This window comes from Poecile atricapillus, chromosome 3, assembly GCF_030490865.1.
Source record: "Poecile atricapillus isolate bPoeAtr1 chromosome 3, bPoeAtr1.hap1, whole genome shotgun sequence".
Taxonomy (NCBI): domain Eukaryota; kingdom Metazoa; phylum Chordata; class Aves; order Passeriformes; family Paridae; genus Poecile; species Poecile atricapillus.
Genome location: NC_081251.1, coordinates 31,624,305 through 31,642,395, shown reverse-complemented (window position 1 = coordinate 31,642,395; position 18,091 = coordinate 31,624,305). Strand labels below are relative to the sequence as shown.

At 38.2% G+C, this 18,091-nt stretch overlaps 1 protein-coding gene across 1 annotated transcript in view; it reads left to right on the top strand.

Moving 5' to 3' along the window:
* COL12A1 (collagen type XII alpha 1 chain) overlaps positions 1 to 18,091 on the top strand; it is a 100,246-nt gene that overhangs the window by 22,499 nt on the left and 59,656 nt on the right. The window contains exons 14-17 of the mRNA XM_058835058.1: positions 10,943 to 11,212; positions 13,060 to 13,326; positions 15,232 to 15,424; positions 17,031 to 17,152. Coding sequence (XP_058691041.1) covers positions 10,943 to 11,212; positions 13,060 to 13,326; positions 15,232 to 15,424; positions 17,031 to 17,152 — 852 coding nt within the window. The remainder of the gene's footprint in view (positions 1 to 10,942; positions 11,213 to 13,059; positions 13,327 to 15,231; positions 15,425 to 17,030; positions 17,153 to 18,091) is intronic.

Sequence of the window (18,091 nt, the reverse complement as noted above, 5' to 3'; positions counted from 1 at the left end):
TGAGCATAAACAGAATGCTGGAAAAAGCACAAGTCAGACCCAAAGGCTTTCTTATAAGGTGGAAAGGCTGTTCTTTGACACTGAGCAGATAATTTCCCAGAATAATTCTCTGTGAGCATTCTCAGTGTGATCTGTAGATTGTCAGAGGATAAGGAAAGCTGCCTTGTAGGCCTTGAAAGGAAGTGTGACTCTGCACTGTGCTGGCCAGTGATGCACTGTTGAAATCTGGCACTGCAGCTGTGTAGGTACCACACTTGAAAACATCTTATGGATGAATTGCGTGGAATTAAGGCTTGTCCATTGGTGCTAATCAAGTTACAGTAGGAATATACTTGATTCTCAGTTTCTCTACCAGTTCAACTTTTTGTTTATGACATAGGTTAGGGAACAATCCAGAAAATCCATTTTAAATAAGAAAATGTAAAATGAAATAATTTTAAAAATCTGTTTCAATGATTCACCAATGTGCTGAATTTTTCCTACCAAAATTTAGGTATTTGAACACTGCTGTCTGCAGCATGGGCTCTCTAGGATTCTTCTGTGAATGAAGAAAGGCAAATACGTCCAGTAGGCAGATAGTCCATCTGAGATCTCATTTTTCCTTCAAATGAGCATTTCTCTGTCCACTGACTATACAAAGAGTAAGTGAGAGCTCTAGACACCAACTGCCTGCCTGTCCCACTGCCTCAGACCTGTTTACTCTGGTGGATTCAGCTGTCAGAGAATCAGTCACCTTGCAGTTCATGCTGAAAGTTTCCTAACTCCCTTGCTTTCACTACCCATGCAAGATCCAAAAGTCTCCTTTTGTAGGAGAGGAGAGCCTGTCTCCTGCCCAGAACATTGCCGAGATCCAGTTAAATGGGATCAGGTATCAATACTCTGCCCATACCCTCCAGAAAAGCCAGAGATGGTGAGGATGTTATGAACTTCCCTGTTGGTGGTGGTGCTGCCACTTCCTAGGTCTAACATTTTTTGGAGAGAAGAGAGAGGGTGAAAATGTAGATTTTATGTCATGCGGGATAGTTTGAATTCACCTCCACACCCCTGCAGGTTCACAATACACAGAATATATTGGGCAAGAATCTCCCTTATTGTTTCCACTGAACATGAGCCACTGTCCATCCAGGAATACAAATTTCACCCTCAGAGCAAAAACAGACTGGATCCCAAGTAGACATAAGAAGCTGAGAGCCCTGCTTTCTCCTCTGTGCTGTCAGTGCATAGAGGAATGCCTCAGTCTTCCTTTGCAAATCTCAAGAGGCCTCTGTCTCACTGTTAAACAGACTGAATGGTTCACTTCCTTAGGACATACCTCATATTTTAATAAAGGTTTGACCAAGTAAGCTGTTTACATTTGGTGGAAACATGTTCATTGAGTATATTTGTGGTAAACATCAGAGAGCTTCTTTATTAACATGGAGCCATAGAGACAAGTGTGTTTTAAATTCATAAAGTAAGCTTAGCTTTTTATCCTATCATAAAACTTGAGCAAAAGAAAAGTCTTTTAGGGCACTGCCTAGAGCTTAAATTAAAACACATCCTAGAGAGAGCAGTCAATGAAATACAGTAGAATGCAAAAGACAAAATCATCAGAAAACCAGAATTCAGTCTCAGGTACAGACTATCTTGTCCTTTTGGTGCTCCCTGCCCTGTGTCCCCCTCATGGACTCTGATTCTTATTTGGACTTTCTGCACTGCTAAATTGTTAATAAGGAGAAAAACATTCTTGACACTGGTTAAAGAGACGAATAATTTAAAAGAATATTTGCCTCTACCTTAAGAATGGGCTTATATGCAACCAGATGAAGTTTAAAATGAGTGTTGGACTTAAAAGATCACAGAAGCATTTCTGTAAGAAATTTTGCTCCAAGCAACTGAATTAAAACATTACATTAAAAATTCAGTGACAGATTTTGTCTTGGGATATATATGAATAAAATAGTATCTTATCACTCAACTGAATGATTTTTATTCAGATTTTCAGCTGTGAGGAAACTAAATTAAAAATTACCATTTTGACACATATAGCTTTATGACTCAAGTATAAATTCTTTGAAGATTCAGCTAAATTTGAAAATCCTTTCAAGGTGCTCTTCAGAAAACATTGCTCTTCGTATTAAAACTGTCTCTTAAATTTTCTTGGTTATATGAAATGTTAATAAGAGTACTGTGGAGATGTCAGTCCTTACTGGGTGATCAAAGGGAAAGAACAGAATACAAATTTCTTTTTTCATGACAACAAAGACCTAATTCATGATATTTCCTCATGGAATATCTACCATGTATTTTGTAATCAGCATATCTGAAGTTTCATGGGGCAATAAAAGTACTTGAATTAGGCCAGGACTCTTTGAACATAGTTGTAGATATTTTAAAAGACTCTCTGAGTAACAATATGAAAGGTTTTCAGAATATTTTTTGCAGCATATAAGACAGTATTTCACTGTATGGCCCTATCTTACCACAGTGAAGGATAAAATGACAAAACTTTTAAAGAAACCCAGACAATTATGAATAAAAGGGTTGTAGTTTTGGAACTGAAAGGTAACATTCAAATTTCAAAGCTCAGTATAGATGTTTACATGAAAAGAGATGTCATGCTGGCTGTGAAGCTAAAATAAACATGGTTGGACCAGGATGAAAAGTTACGCAGGTCAGTGAAGTGAATAGTTGACTAATGAGTAGCTGAAATAGCTTGTCTGACTGAGGCTGGAAATAGGACAGGTCTTAACTTCTGGAGAAATAAACTTATCAACAGTAATGACAAAAAAGCTGTGAAAGGAAGCATAAAAAAGTGTTTAGTATTTCAGTTAGTTTTTCCATGAGCCATGGTGTCTGAGAAACAAAATAGTGTGGTGTGTGTTTTTCATTGCCAACAACCCAGAAAGACTGAGCACTTAAGTATTTTTCTGTATCAGGAATCCCTATGGGCTTACTTGATGTCTTCACCATATGAATTCTCACCAAACCTATTCAGCCACTGGTGCCATAGTTGTTCATCGTATCAGGAGCAAGGCTTGAGATTGCCTTTCAAACTGGGATGGTTACTAGTTCATGGAATTAATATGTAGCCTAAGAGGAATCAGTTTGGGTGTAGAGAACATTTCAGCACTAAGAGGAAAGTGAGAAAGGAGTTGGATAGAGTACCTTCTCCAACTATCTTATAGTCAAGTGGCAGGAAATGAAAAATCCAAACTCTCAGATGTTTATGGAATTTTACTGAATCACTAAATGGTCTTCTATGATTAAGGATGTAGGCAAACATTCTTCCTGCTTTCAGTAATGATTTATTTTGTTCTGCATGTAGTAGTAGAACTCACATAGGCAGTTGCTCTCAGACAAGGGTATCCTTCAGCAGAAAGGAAAAAACCTGAGAAATTTTTAGGCTGCTCTAACCTGATCTGCATGACATGTCTGCCCAGGCATTCATTGAAGGCCTTTCAGTTATGTTTGTTATCTCCAAAATATTTTGGAGCAGTTACAATTTGCACCCTGCTCCTCTGCTTTGCTCTGCATGGTAGTTTTGCAGTGTTTTGAAGTGGATTGTTTGTTCCATGGTTCACGGGAAAATCAATCCACAGAAACCCAGAAACGATTCTGTGTACTTGATATCATTTACCATCTGGGTAATCTCAGTTTCTCCTTGTGTTTTCCTTTTTGCTTGCCCTTATTGCTTCTTTGCATAAAACAGAGAGGGCAAATATTCCCCCAAGTAACTGTAGATAATCTCTTTTATAAACTGTTTGCATAGCTCTCCGGTCCAGCCCAAAGATAAACACATGCCAGAGGATCAGCATTTTATGAACTGTTCACAGACAACACAGTGTAGAGAGTCTAGCAAATGAGTAATCAGAAAATGACTCATTTCTGAGAGTGCTGTTCCATTACCAGGTAATTGTTATTCAGAGAATGGATTTATTTCTCTTTTTTTGATGTTTTTGGAGTAGGAAAAGGGAAACAAAGTATTTTCCCCTTTGTTGAAGGAGTATGCTTTCCTTCTTCAGTTATCCAGATTTTAGGAAATTTATAGTGCTCTCATCTTTTATATGACCTCTTTCAGTCATTGGTTGATTTTGTCTACAGCTATAAAGTACCATCCAGAGGTGAAAATTCTGGAGCTTTATATTTCATACTGCTTTAAACATAACTGCATGTACAAAATATGTGCTGTAGAAAACTCTCCACTTTTATTCTCTCACTTTCAAAAGTGCATGGCAATCCATCACCGGGCAGCTTTGGTTGGAGCATTTCTATAAAGGTGCCATGGAAAAATTTTCCTCAGACATACTTTTTTGGCTATGATTCCCCTCAGCTCACACTAAGTTGTTGAAACTGCTTAAATAAATTAAATCAGTGAAGGCTGCCATTTACCTTGGTGGGGAACAGGGCTTGTGACAGCTGGAGGAATTGAACAAATTTGCACTGATTGTATTTGATGTTATGTAATAGAGATTGAAGAACAAGCAAGAAACCCCAACGGAATGTCTTAGGAAAAAGTCTTTCTCTTATCTCCAAACACTCCAAACAAACATTTGGCTTTCAATATTTCTTGGGATCATATGGTTTTTACCCAAGCCTTCATACATCAGATTTAAAATACGAGAAACCTGGTGAAGGCGGTGAGTCTAAATGCAGCAGACGGCGAGCGGTTTGTGAGAGCTACTGTTTTTCTAATCTGTTTTTTAATAAGAGAAGTGGTTTTAAGTCTGGCGAGAATTTGATCTTCTGCCCAAATGCATGCTGTCAGATGAAAAGAACATACTGTACATTAACTGTTAAACAGATTAACTTTCATAATTTGCAGTTGTTTTAAAGAGTAAGAAATTCATTGCTAGATTAAACAATCGATACAGAAATGCTTAATCCTAATAAATGTCTGAAAAGCTTGAAAGCTGAAGATCTGGTTTATGTGCCCTTTTGCTGGCAGCTATATGGTTTTCAGAAAAGTTTTAAGAATATTTGAGTAACTGGCTGTAATCAGGGAAGTCATTGCACTTTTAAATAAGAATTTCAGGTAAATATAGAAAAAATACTGGCTTATTTTTTTTCCAGAAAAATAGTGATCAGATTTCCATCTTGCTTGCACTGAGAAATTTCCAAGTAATTCCACTTATATCAGTGAAGATCCTAGGCCAGACACACTTTTTGGTAAAAAAGGACAAAGTTCTTTGGGATATGTGAGGTTGATGGTCTCCATTAGTAGGGGTGTCAGCCTATTCTGTTTTTTATCTTCTTGCTTTTTAGAATAAGCAAAAAGAGGCATATTTTATTATATTCAGGAGAGTATAAATAAATTTGAGAGATAATTATGTCATTGTGTTTATGTCATTCTGCTTTAGAAAGAGAATCTTTGTTTCAGTGATATGGGGCCGAAATCTTCCATCTTGTTTGAGGGGTAGCTATTTGTGTTGTGAGAATTGGGCTGTACTAAAACAATATATGAAAAAACAAGTTGTCATGACTGGGTCATTTTAAGTTTGAAGTAATTTTCTGTTGTATATGTTTCTTATAGTTTAGGTTTGGAGATTTTGGAGGCAGTCTCTTTTTTGTCAGAAAATGGATAGCAGTTCTTTCCTTTTAAATAAATGATTCTTTTTTTGCTGTTTCTGTAGTATCATGAGAATGCTTTAGTAATGAATGAACTCCTACAGGCAGAATAGTACAAATTCAATTGACATTTTCTTACAATGAGGTTTTTAGCATATCAGAGGGACTTTATGTAATGGTCAGACAGTGTAGTGCTGCTTCTGTCCTGACAGAAACAAGGACTCAGTGTCCTCAGGAGATTTAATGCTGTATCATGCATTTTTAAAATTACAAATTACAAGATTTTTGAATGTGACCTTTGAAACTGACTTGAAATTATCTTAGTTTTATCTAGGAGATGAAATATGTATCAGAAAAAAAACAACAATGGGGGAAGGTTGAGTGAATAATAAGATATTTCTACACAATGTTAGCTGAATAACTTTTGAAAAAGAGATAGAATATTAAAGAAACTGAATGTGAATACCTGTAGGCATTACCCTAGATCAGGGACTCTAGAGTGCTCTGGCTTAAGTTCCTATGTTTTGGGTTAGAACTCTCCTGGTTGGCATCTTCTTGCTTTTCTGCAGAAGAGAAGAAATCTCTTCTAGTGGGGTCATGTGAGGATGCCTCTGTGTAGTAAGTCCTTGGCTTTCCCCTGCACCATGGCAAATCCCCTCTCTGCTTGCCTGAAGGCTGGTTGCTAACCCCTTTATATCTTGAAGGGAAGAATATCAGCCCACCCAAGAGACTGCCTCCTCCAGTGCTGAGGAGAGTTTGACCAGCAGAGTAACACTGAAGTGATCCTGCTATCATCTCATCTGCTGTATGCACTTGGATCCTTAGCTGTGGCAATCTAGCCTGCTGACACAATGGGATACTCCTGACTTTTGCCCATTATAAACAAAGCAGGACTCAGGCCAGACCATTCTGGTCTATGCCTCTGCAAGTGAAGGCTTATTTAGTTGATTCTGACATGTTAGGTTGCTGGTTTACAGAAATCATATGTTTAACTTAAATGAAACAGGGCTCTGCACAAAATTCACCACTGCAGATTGATTTTGAAACCTGGTTTTAAAAAACACATACAGAAAGCTGTTTAAAATTTGGGTCCAAATTGCATGTAAAAATCCCACTGAGATCAGCTGGAGTTGTGTAAATGTCTCTGAGGGGAAAGGCCATTTGAATAATGGCCTTTTATGAATGTCAACATTTTAATTTTAGCTGATTCAGTCTTGTGTTCAATAACAACAGTGATTGCTGGAGAGCTACGGGAAGTAAGCCAAGTGGACAGAGGGAAACTGCTTTAATATCATATTGGGTCTCTGGCACACTACAGTGGAAAAACTTAATATGGAAACTGGACATTTCAAAAGTCCAGAACAGGGTATAAAAGCACCTGACTGAAAGTTACCAAGTGAATTTTTGAAAGTGTGTCTGTTCTAAGCAACGGTAGAGAGATGTACAGGGGACTGTAGGCAATGAAAAGTGCTCTGAGCTGAAAGCTGCCAAAGTGAATCTGACAGTCTGAAGCTTGTGCCTGGCTTGCTCTCCCCAGCAAGGTTTTGAATTGTCCATGCAAGCTTTTTGTTTTCCTGTATATGTACTCACCACAGCTTACAACTGTGCTTACATTAGCTAGTTTAATTCTCCAGACTATCATAGGACCTCACACTTGCTAGGGAATTAATTGTTAGGGAATAATTTAAATAATTGAAGAAAAACTTCTCTATCCTTGTTTTCTGATGTCTTGGGGGCTGTATGAAGTGATGAACATACATTAGGTTCCATTTCCAGTCAAGAAAATACAGGAGTCTCTTGCTAGCCAGCCACCACTTTCTCAGGATGTGCATTGTCTCTCCATGCCTCTTAACCATCCTGTTTAAACAAGCAGGCAAGAAGTGGATGTTCAGCAAGCCTTTCTGAACACATGGACCAAATGAAAAAATTGAGTTTTCATGTGTTACAGTTGTAGGTTTTTGTGTCTAGATGAAATATAAGCAAATTGCTTGGTAAAATAAAAATATCTGGTATTTTGTTTCAATCCAAGCAAATAATATTTTATAAGTCTCATTGTATGTTTGTTAGTGACCATGTTATACCAGTGTAATCGTAGAGCATAAATGTCTTTCTTGACTCTGAGTGTAGCAGCTTTGATAATATTGCATGGAATCCTAACAATTTAAGACTTAGAGTTGGACTGCATCTTAAACATAGCTGTTCTCCTAATAATAAATTAAAAAAAACCCCACCACTGTGGGAGATCAACTGAAGCAGAAAAAAGTTGTGAGTGAACTTCCTCACATGTGAGGTGCAAATCAAGTTAGCGTGTTATGTTAAAGGAATGTTCTCTGTTGCAGTGTAACATATAAAAAGTCTAATTTCCCTTAGTAGGTAAGTTGTCTTGTCAGCAGTTTCCAACTATTTGAAGTAAAAATTTTCCATTTAGTTCTAGTGGTTTGGTAGAAATCCCAGTTCCTTTTCCCTCTTTTACCTTGCCTTATAAAAAAAGACATTTAGTTTCAAAGAATATTTCTTTCAGAACAAACATATTACAGTAACTGCTGTTCATTATAATCCATTCCAAACAAATTATTTTCCTCTGTTATTTAATGACCTCAATAATGACTTAATCAATAAGAGTTTTAAATAAGAAGTTATTTTTGCAATATTTCCAACATATATAATTTGCTGTAGTATCCAAGAGTAGACTTGCAAAAAATTGTGCTGTGGTAGCAGATAGTTGAATACTGAAATCATGTTGTGGCAGAGCCATGTTTTAAAGTAGCCAAAATAAAGTGACTTGTATATTTATATTACATTAAAATATGGAAAGAAAGGTTTTTATTGTGAGACATCTGTGCATTCTATCAAGTTAGGTTTTCCATATTTTTTCCATTTGAATTGCCTTAATATTTTTTTTTTTTATTGTATGAAAAAAGCCAAGATTTGAGAGTAGGAGCTTAAGAGCAGACAGAAAAATTGGTGCAATTTACTTTTGAAGGCAAATCTTTTTTTCAGGCTTCCAGGAAAATTGTTATTTGGAGTTAAGATTCTGCCCTGGCTTTCATTTAATACAGTCACTGAATTTGGTGAGACTTCATGAGGCATGAGCTCAATCAGGCCTTTTCACTATAGCTTTTTCAGTATGTCCAAACACTGTTGTGAAATGATAAGTGAACTTTACCAAACTCTCTGTACTTCAACCTTTTTTTTTTTGAAGAGAAGATGCCATAAATTGTGGTAATTCATATTGTGAGGCTAAAAATCAGTTTGAAGGGCACAATTTAAGAACTGATGCAGAGTTAGGATGGAAACTAGAACTGTCTCCAGAAAAAAATGATGGAATGTCCCTAAGACTTAATTAAAATCCGAAACCTCCCACAACACATGTTCTGTTAGCTGTATTTGAGAATCATTTTTGTGACTGTTATGGTACTCTCTGATTCTGCATTCTGGGTAGTTGAATCTTTGATAGGTTGATATTAATTTACATTCATCATTAAGCCAAGTGGGATTAGTTCACTCACTTTTAATGAAGTTGCACTGGCAATGAGATATTTCTAAAAAAAAACTTTGTACAGATAATATTTTCTTCTCTAGTGGGATTGTGTTTGGAAATGTTGCAGATTGTAGTGGAAGTAAAAGACAAATGAGTATGAAAGGTGAAAACTCAGAACATGACTTTGAGCAACTTGTTGCTCAGCCTGAAACTGCTTCAGGCTTCTGAATGTAGTGAGGTCTGTTCTTGCAATGAGACTAAGAAGTGGAAATTGGATAAGTATTGAATTCCTCTGTGTTCAAAGAATTTTGATTCTAGTCCTGTGGCTGCTAAGGATTAGTTTAAGGATATATTTTTATCAGTGAGGGTAAAACTTAACTGTGATGCCATGAGGCCACCCCAAGTGTTTAAGTCCTCTTGCTAAGGAAGAGTCTCTCAGGAATGTCCTGTACAGTGAGAAATCCCACAGAGAATACAGACCAAAGAACTGAGTACTTCTTTGTCTATATGGATCTGGTTTCATGGAGCCCTTCCACAGATTTTGCTACAATGAGGCTGTTGCACTAATTCCACCAGTCAATGCTCCTTTCCTGCCATCAAAAGCAAGCCATTGCAGCAGGAAAATTGAAACATATGTTATAAATGTACATTAAATATTAAACTGAGGCACTCCTTTCATTGCACCACTTTAGACCAATGAGCTTCACTTTTAAGCAGATGAATTACTCTGGTGTGTTAGGTGAGACTCACATATCTGTCTGACAACTGGATTTCACAGACTAATGAGCTGCTTCCTTTGTTCCAAGCTGGCTGAAGCAAACTACAGGGAGGAAAGTGATACCGTTCTTACGAATGGAAAGATGGAGGGTGTTTTCTACAGTAGGTGTGGGCTGGTGCAAACACACTGAAAATTAGTTGTGTATATAAAAATGAAATAGCTGATCTGGCAAGTGGGACTCTGGAAGATACTAGTACTAATAAATAACAAAATAAGGTTGTCCAAGAAAGGACTCTGACTGATTAGAGGCTTGGGCAATCACCAACTATATGAAGTTCAATATGGGAAAGGGCTGTATTCTGCACCTGGGATGGGGCAACCCTGGATGTATGGACAGAGCAGGGAATGAGATGCTGGAGATCAGTGCCATGGAAAGGGACCCACTGGGGCTCCTGTTTGATGGAAAGTTGAATATGAGAGGGAAGAGCAGACACTGATCTCTTTTCTGTAGTGACCAGTGACAGGACCAAGGGAATGGCCTTAAGTTATGTCAGGAGAGGTTTGGGTTGGATATTAGAAAAAGGTTCTTCACCCAGGGGGTGGCTGGACACTGGAACAGGCTCCCCAGGGCACTGGTCACAGCACCAAGCCTGACAGAGTTTGAGAAGTGTGTGGACAATTCTCTCAGGAACATGATGTGACTCCTGGGGATGGTGCTGTGCAGGGTCAGTAGTTGGTGATCCTCCTGGGTCCCTTCCAACTCAACAGATTCTGTGATTCTGTGAAAAGTCTCCATTATGTAACCCTAGGAAAAAAGTTGCACACATAACAGTGAAAATGAATGAATGAAATAAAATAATTTTTTGAGAGTTAAAATTAACCTAATGAGCTGCACCATATTTAAGCACTGTCTCCAATTCCAGGTCTTTGAATACTGCCATTTTTATTTTGCATATTCTAAAGCATGACTGCTAAGTATGGTAAGGATAGGATCATTCATAGTCTAAAGTTAGCTTTAAGCATTTTGTTGAAACCTTCATCTATTTTCTCTTGGAACTACCATTGTATGTTATTGAAAATAATATTGATGGGAAAAGTTTGGTTTAGCTCTTAAGATCATTTGACTTTTACATTTGTACTTTGCTAACTTTTCCTATTTGTGTTTAAGAGAGAATTTGCTGTTTTCTTTCTTGCAGAACGTGGTTCACCACGTAATTTGGTTACCACAGACATAACTGACACTACAGTTGGGTTATCATGGACACCAGCTCCAGGAACAGTTAACCATTACAGGATCGTATGGAAATCACTTTATGATGATACCATGGGAGAGAAGAGAGTCCCTGGAAATACAGTGGATGCTGTGATAGAAGGCTTGGAGCCAGAGACTAAATACAGGGTTTCAGTATATGCAGCCTACAGCAGTGGAGAAGGAGACCCAGTAGAAGGAGAGGCTTTTACTGATGGTAAGTGTAGTACACACCAGTTATAACATTCTGGTTTTGATGAAATTATAATTTTTAAAAGAAAATGGACCTTTTTTTTTTAATGAGAAATTTCCCCAAACCAAAACGCTACCTCAACTCAGCCAATTCTGACATTTTGTTGGACCATTAAAAAACCCACAGAATCTCTTCTATGTCATATAGGTTTGGATTCAGAAAGAATTACTTCCAAGTTAAGATATGATTTGTCTGCATGTTACTCTGAATTCAGCCTTTTGTAGGTTTGGTGTGACTGCTGAAAATCAGGTGAAGTGGATCGAGCAAGGAGGAAAGATGGGGTAAATGCCCACAGAATCAATGAGTTTTCTTTCCAAGTTGTTGCTCTTCCAGTCTTCACAGCCATCAGACTGAGGCTCACTGGGTGATTTTGATGTTTGTTACGTACCTTTCTGGGGCTCTTCATATTTGCCAAACATGTTGTGTTTGTCAAAGCAGGCTTAAGCCTCTCCTGCAGTGTAGGGGAAGTGAAAAAACACAGAGACCAGGGATGGCTTGTTTCTTTAGAGCAAGAACTGGCAAGTAAAGGAGTCAGAATGAATGAAGGGATGTCCTGGATAAGGCTTGACATTTTTGTTGTTTGCCTAAAGGGGCCATGTGAAGACAAAGCCTGAGGGAGGGCTCTGGGGAAGCATCGTGTGTTTACATGTTCTTGTGCTCTGTCCTAAGCATCTGTTTTGACTACTGCTGCAGACAGGCTGCTGAACTACGCTAGCCTTTGTCCTTGACCCAGTGCAGTTGTTCTTAAGGTTTTGCAAGAGTAGTGATTGATGCTGTTAATAAGAGCTAACTCCCCAAAGACAAAGCAGAATGCTGTCCCATGGCTTTCTTCTTTGTTCAAGCACATCAAGACTAGCTGTTCTAGCTTTTCCAGGTTAGGTAGGCAGCCTTGCCATATCATTTGTGCTGACTCTCTATGTTCTGACTGAGGGAACCTGCTATTAGGCCTAGCAATAGCCCCAGACCTGGGGCTGGTAGCCTGAAACTAATATTGTATCTTTCAGGTACACACACAATCAGAAATTGTCAGTTCCTAGGAACTACAAAGCCTACCTTACTGCATGATGAATTACTGACCAATTCCACCATGCCAAAAAGATTCAGATTTGACAAAGCCTAGATGGTTTATTTTGGCTGACAGCCAGCATTGCATACCTGTCAGTTCACTTGGGATTATTTATACCATTTGTACAGTCTGGAAAATATCTCTTAGAAGCTGAATGCTGCGATTTGTCAAGAAAATGCTTTATTAATTCATGTGCTTATTTCAGCACATATGCTATGCCGTGATGAGTGATTTTCCAAGCATTTGGAAAGCCACTCATCTATATTTGAAGGACAGTTTGCATGGGGTTCAACAGCCAGCTGTTGAGGTATTCACCAGTACCTTGTCAGACCTGTAAAGTCAAAACTTAGAAAATCTGAACTCTATAGCACATCGTGTTCATGAAAATCAATGACTTTACAATTTATCACTTTCATTTGAAAGTGCTGAATCCATTATTTAATGGATTATTGAAGAACATGGCTAAATAAAACTCCCAATTATGCTGTGTCATCATGTGATTTATACTTCCCCCTTTTTTATCTCAGGAGTGAAAACCACCCTTCTGTTTGTTTAGTCCATTACAATTAAAAAATAATTAACAATGTCCTGTAAGATTCCCCTGTGTCTTCCCCACAATCAAATACTAAAATTTTAAAAAGGGCAATTTTGTTTTAATGCAGCACAACTAATTTTGTAGTCATGCATTTGAATATATCTGTCTATGATAAAGTAAAAAAAATATCCATATTTTTACACTGAAAAGTGTCACCAAATGCCAGGACTGTGACAGTAGACAACGAGACAGAAAATACAATGAGAGTTAGATGGCAGCCTTCGCCTGGGAAAGTCTTGTCTTATCGTGTGAACTACAAACCACGTGGTGGAGGAAGACAAATGTTTGGAAGAGTAAATGCTCCTGCTACCAGCATAGTGCTAAAACGACTTAAGCCCCGAACTACGTATGACCTAACTGTTGTTCCAATTTATGATTTTGGACATGGGAAATCAAGAAAAGGAGAAGGAACAACAGGTATGTACCACAAGGTTGTACAGGATTTCAAAATGCAAGTTTTGTGCTTAAAATTAACAATCAAGAAACATAGAAAAGCATGGTGGAGTCTGCCAAGATCATGAACAGACAGGCAAATTGAAGAAAATGTTAGAAGTTGAGAAGAGAGTTTGATTTGTTTGAAATTTCACTGTGGGATAGCTTGAGCACAGCTTTTTGCTGTTGATATTAAAAGGTGTAAATATGGTGTAAAATCTGTTTGAAAATATTAGAATTGTTTTGAAATGCTGTCACCAGAAGTTCAAACAAGGTGTTTTGTGAGGAAGACAGACTACTTAATCAAGTGTTGACAACTGTTGCATAATTTTCCTTTTGCTTGAGGGTATTTAATAAATAGCTACCCAGCATCCTGTTATTTAGGTTTGTCTTGTCTGGTCACCATATTTTCCCTGGAAAACCCAAGGTACTAAAAAAAGGGAGTAGATGATTTGGAAGATTTGTCTGTGGAAGTCTGACTTCATGGTCTTTTGGACAGGCTGTCTTCTCAGAAACTCAAACTCTAAAACATTTATTAAGTCTCAGTGAAGTTATTTTTGTGGTAAAAGCAAAACTCATTTTCTACTCTGCCTTTAGTACGAATGTGGTGTTGGTCTTACATTTTGTAAGGAAATGTTATCTAGATGTTCAGATCAATCAGATTTAGTGTCAGTTTTCTGCTTCAATAGATGGAAAGATATTACCAAATGAGAATCTTTTTCAAGAGGTTTCTGCCTGTGTGACACTAGTGCCATTCACTGAGGTACTCTATAAATAGTTCATTCCATTCTCTGTTTTCCAAATATATGTCATATTGAATGTCAGGAAGTAAGATAAAGGTATCCTAGCAGTGGAGATGCCAGCACCTCAGTTACCAAAGAAAGGTTTCTTCATAAACTAAAATGTGGTTGATATGAAGGAGTCATGAAAACTTGATCAGCTCTTGACCAATACCTAGTTTTCTAATACTGAAAACTATACTGCAATAAATTTTAGATCATCCAGCTGCTTTTGATTTTTGAGCTCTCCATCTTGGTACAGATATGCCTCTGCTTTCAGTCTAAATAACATTTTGGAAGCAAGTGAGGCCTGAGTTATCTTTTTATTTGAAGCTGTCTTGATAACTCAGGGAGTATGATGAGAGATGAGACAGAGAATCTGTACTTTTCCTTGTGAGGTGGAGTGCATCTACTGTTTCTCAGCAGGATTCACAATTTGAGGATATTTACGATCTTTTGCCTATAGCTAGACAATTGCATAGGCACAGAGACAAACTCTTTTTTTCCTCTCTCTTTCATGCCAAAGCTAGAGTGGTAACTTTTTGTTTACTCTAATTCCCATTATTTTGGAACTTGGAGGTTACAATGCTGCATTATTTTCCACGAGTGCACTTTAGAGTTGCACACAAGCAAAAGTTGCACAAAATGCAGAAGCTAGAAACAGCTTGTTAACTGCTCTGTCTGTGAGTACTGCCCTGCAGTGGGCAGCTCTTAGTCTTCTGAGGAAGCTGCTCTTGACCTAAAAACCTCAAGCTGTTTGGCTGGCACTCCTCAGAAGAATTGTTTTTTGACACATTGCCACACCTGTGGCTGGTGAAGTTGCTTTAGCTGCCAGGCAATTTATCCCTCAGTCCATTGACTGCAGAGGGAGCCTCAACAATAGACTTAGCCCATGTACCAATTCATTAGATAGCTAAAATTAGGTGACAGGAATCTCATCTTTCATCTCTTAATACTTGTCTTAGTGTCTAAAGAAAGGAACAAAGAGTTTAGGACTGTCACTAATACTAGATTTGCATATATATATATATATATATACTTAAAAGCATAATTGTTGATTTTTTGCCATGTGCAGACCTGATCTGAACTCTTTTGTTTCCCACCCTTTCAGCCTCTCCCTTTAAGCCACCTCGAAATCTGAGAACTTCTGATTCAACTATGTCAAGTTTCCGAGTAACCTGGGAGCCAGCCCCGGGGAGAGTGAAGGGGTACAAAGTGACTTTCCACCCTACTGAAGATGATGGGAGTCTTGGAGAATTAATAGTGGGGCCATATGACAGCACAGTGGTATTGGAGGAGCTTAGGTATGGATGTTACCTCATGTTGGTTTTTGTTTTGTTTCATTTTGTTTCCTTTAAATAACTTTAGCCTAGGGTTTTGTTTAATTGTGATATGGTATTGAAATGCCTGGCAAAATCTACTGTAAGTTAAGCAAGTAATTTTGTCAATTAGCTGTGAAAATCTTGTTATGCCATCTCTGAAAGGTACCTGGCAGGCCTCTTTCCAAGATTATCCATTTACATCACTTGTAGCGTTCTCACAGGAACTGAAAGAGGCAAAGATATAGGCTGGAGTTTTATTCTGTATTTCACATACGAGAAAGATAATGGAATTCTGAAGGATATTTGGGATTTTTAAAGTTTCCTCTCAAACGTTTCATGTCTCATGTTTCTCAAAAAATGCTTAGTTTAGCTCTTGATTAATTTCCTCAGAGGCCTGGATTTTTAAAGCAGGCTTCACACCAAGTCAAAATCTGTTAGGCAAGTATACTAAATATAATTAAAATAGGATCATTAAGTCAAAGAATCATACAGTCATAGAATGGTTTGGATTGAAAGGGACCTTAAAGATCATCTAGATCCAACCTCATTGTTGTGGGAACCTTCCAGTAGATCAGGTTTCTCAAAGCCCCATCCAACTTGGCCTTGATGCCCTGGGATGGGACACCTACAACTACTTTGGGCAACCTGTTCAAGTGTCACACCACCCTCACAGTAAAGAGCTTCTTCCTAATATCTGATCTAAATCTACTCTCAGTTTAAAGCCATTACTCTCTGTCCTATCACTACATTCCCCTGTCAGAATTGCCTCTCCATCTTTCTTTAGGTTCCCTTTAGGTGCTGGACCCCTACCATTAGGTCTCTCCAGACTCTTCTCTTCCCCAGGCTGAACAATCCCAACTCTCACCCTGTCTTCACAGGAAAAGTGCTCCATCACTCTGATCATCTTTTTGATCTTCCTCTGGACTCATTACAAGAGGTCCAATCCCTCCTTATATTGATGGCTCCAGAGCTGGATGCTGTACTTCAGGAGGGGGCTCACATGAGCAGAACAGAGGTTGAGAATCACCTCCCATGACCTGCTGGTCACTTCTTGTGATGCAGCCCAGGCATCATTCCCAATCCCTGCATTTGCCATCTGTGACCTTCTAGCAGTGTGGCTGGAGCACTGTTCAGTGAAAAATACAATTCATTACCTCAGGCATCTCCATATCCTGCGTAACCAGGTCTCCTGCTTTCTTCTGCAAGGGGCCCATTTTTTCCCTAGTCTTGCTTTTATCATCAGTGTACCATGGAAGCTTTTCTTGTTGCCCGTGATGTCTCTGGCTTGACTAAATTCTATCAGGGCTTTAGCTTTTCTAACCTGATCTCTGGATGCCTGGACAATTTCTCTTCACAGAATTAAATAACTTGAATGAGGAAGGCTATAAATATAAGTATAGAGCGTAAAATCAGCTTTTTAATTGTTGAAACATCAATGTCTTGTGGAAGAGCCAGTATTTGGGCTTCATGTTTTATCACCTTCTGTTCCATGAGGTATTTCTTTCCTGTGAGAATTTAATAAGTGAAGTGTTTAGCATTTAACTGGCCAAATAACTTTAGTTAAAGTACACCTCTTTGATTATTTCAGGGCAGGAACGACCTATAAGGTAAATGTTTTTGGGATGTTTGAAGGAGGAGAGAGCAACCCTCTGGTTGGACAAGAGATGACTACCCTTTCAGATACTACTACGGAGCCATTTTTATCTAGAGGTAAACATGACTGAGTTGAAGAAAAGGCAGTCTTGTATTTTTGGATGAAAAAAAGATCAAAATTTTACTACATTTCCTTTTTGTTTTCCTAATGCACATACATGTTTACAGGATTCATTGTATTCCCTTCCCTGATGGCATAAACCCCAGTCTGAAATGACCACAAAGCATGCCCCAGTTCACAGTTCTAGTCCTCTGCACCCTTCAGACCATCTTACAAAGATGATAACGCAGGCAACCTATGTTTTGCTGATTATTCAAAGCCATCTGCATTGCATTTTCAAGCCATCCACATCTGTGTTAAATCACATAAGGTCAAATTCTTGAACAGAGATCATGGCTCATCTACGGGGGTCTTCACAGGAGTATAACAAGGAATTTTAAGCAGATTGTTGGCCTTTTTGTTGTCCATATATGGCGATTTTTCCTTTTGAGACTAAGATGATATAATGAACAAAGATCTGATAGTTGGGGATGTCCTAGTTTAATGTATGTTATTTAAGTTTATATTCAACATAAGCATTGTTTAGTCCTTTGGGTTATTTTTTTCCTGTAGTAGGAGGAGACTTTTTCACAAAGGCAGTTGCAGAGTGCTCTCCAGTATCCCTTTGGGAGTTTCTCACTGTGTAGCTAGTAAACCTTTCTTTCAAGGTTTCTGTGAACGCTGTGATATTATCTCCCTTTGGTGTGGTTAATAGGCCTCTGCATGTTAGTATCAGTGCTCATCATACTCTCAGTTATAACACCTGAAGAAAATTTCTGGGTTCAGTTCTTCATGGAAAGCATAAAAAACAGGTCTGCTTCTGAATAGCCAAGTATACATGGATAAGTAAAGCCTTTTCTCCTCTGCTGTTTCAATGCTTGTGTAACTTGTGTAACCATCAGAGAGAATTTGGTGAGGAGAAAGAACCTAACTGCAAAGTCCTTTCAGAGATAAAT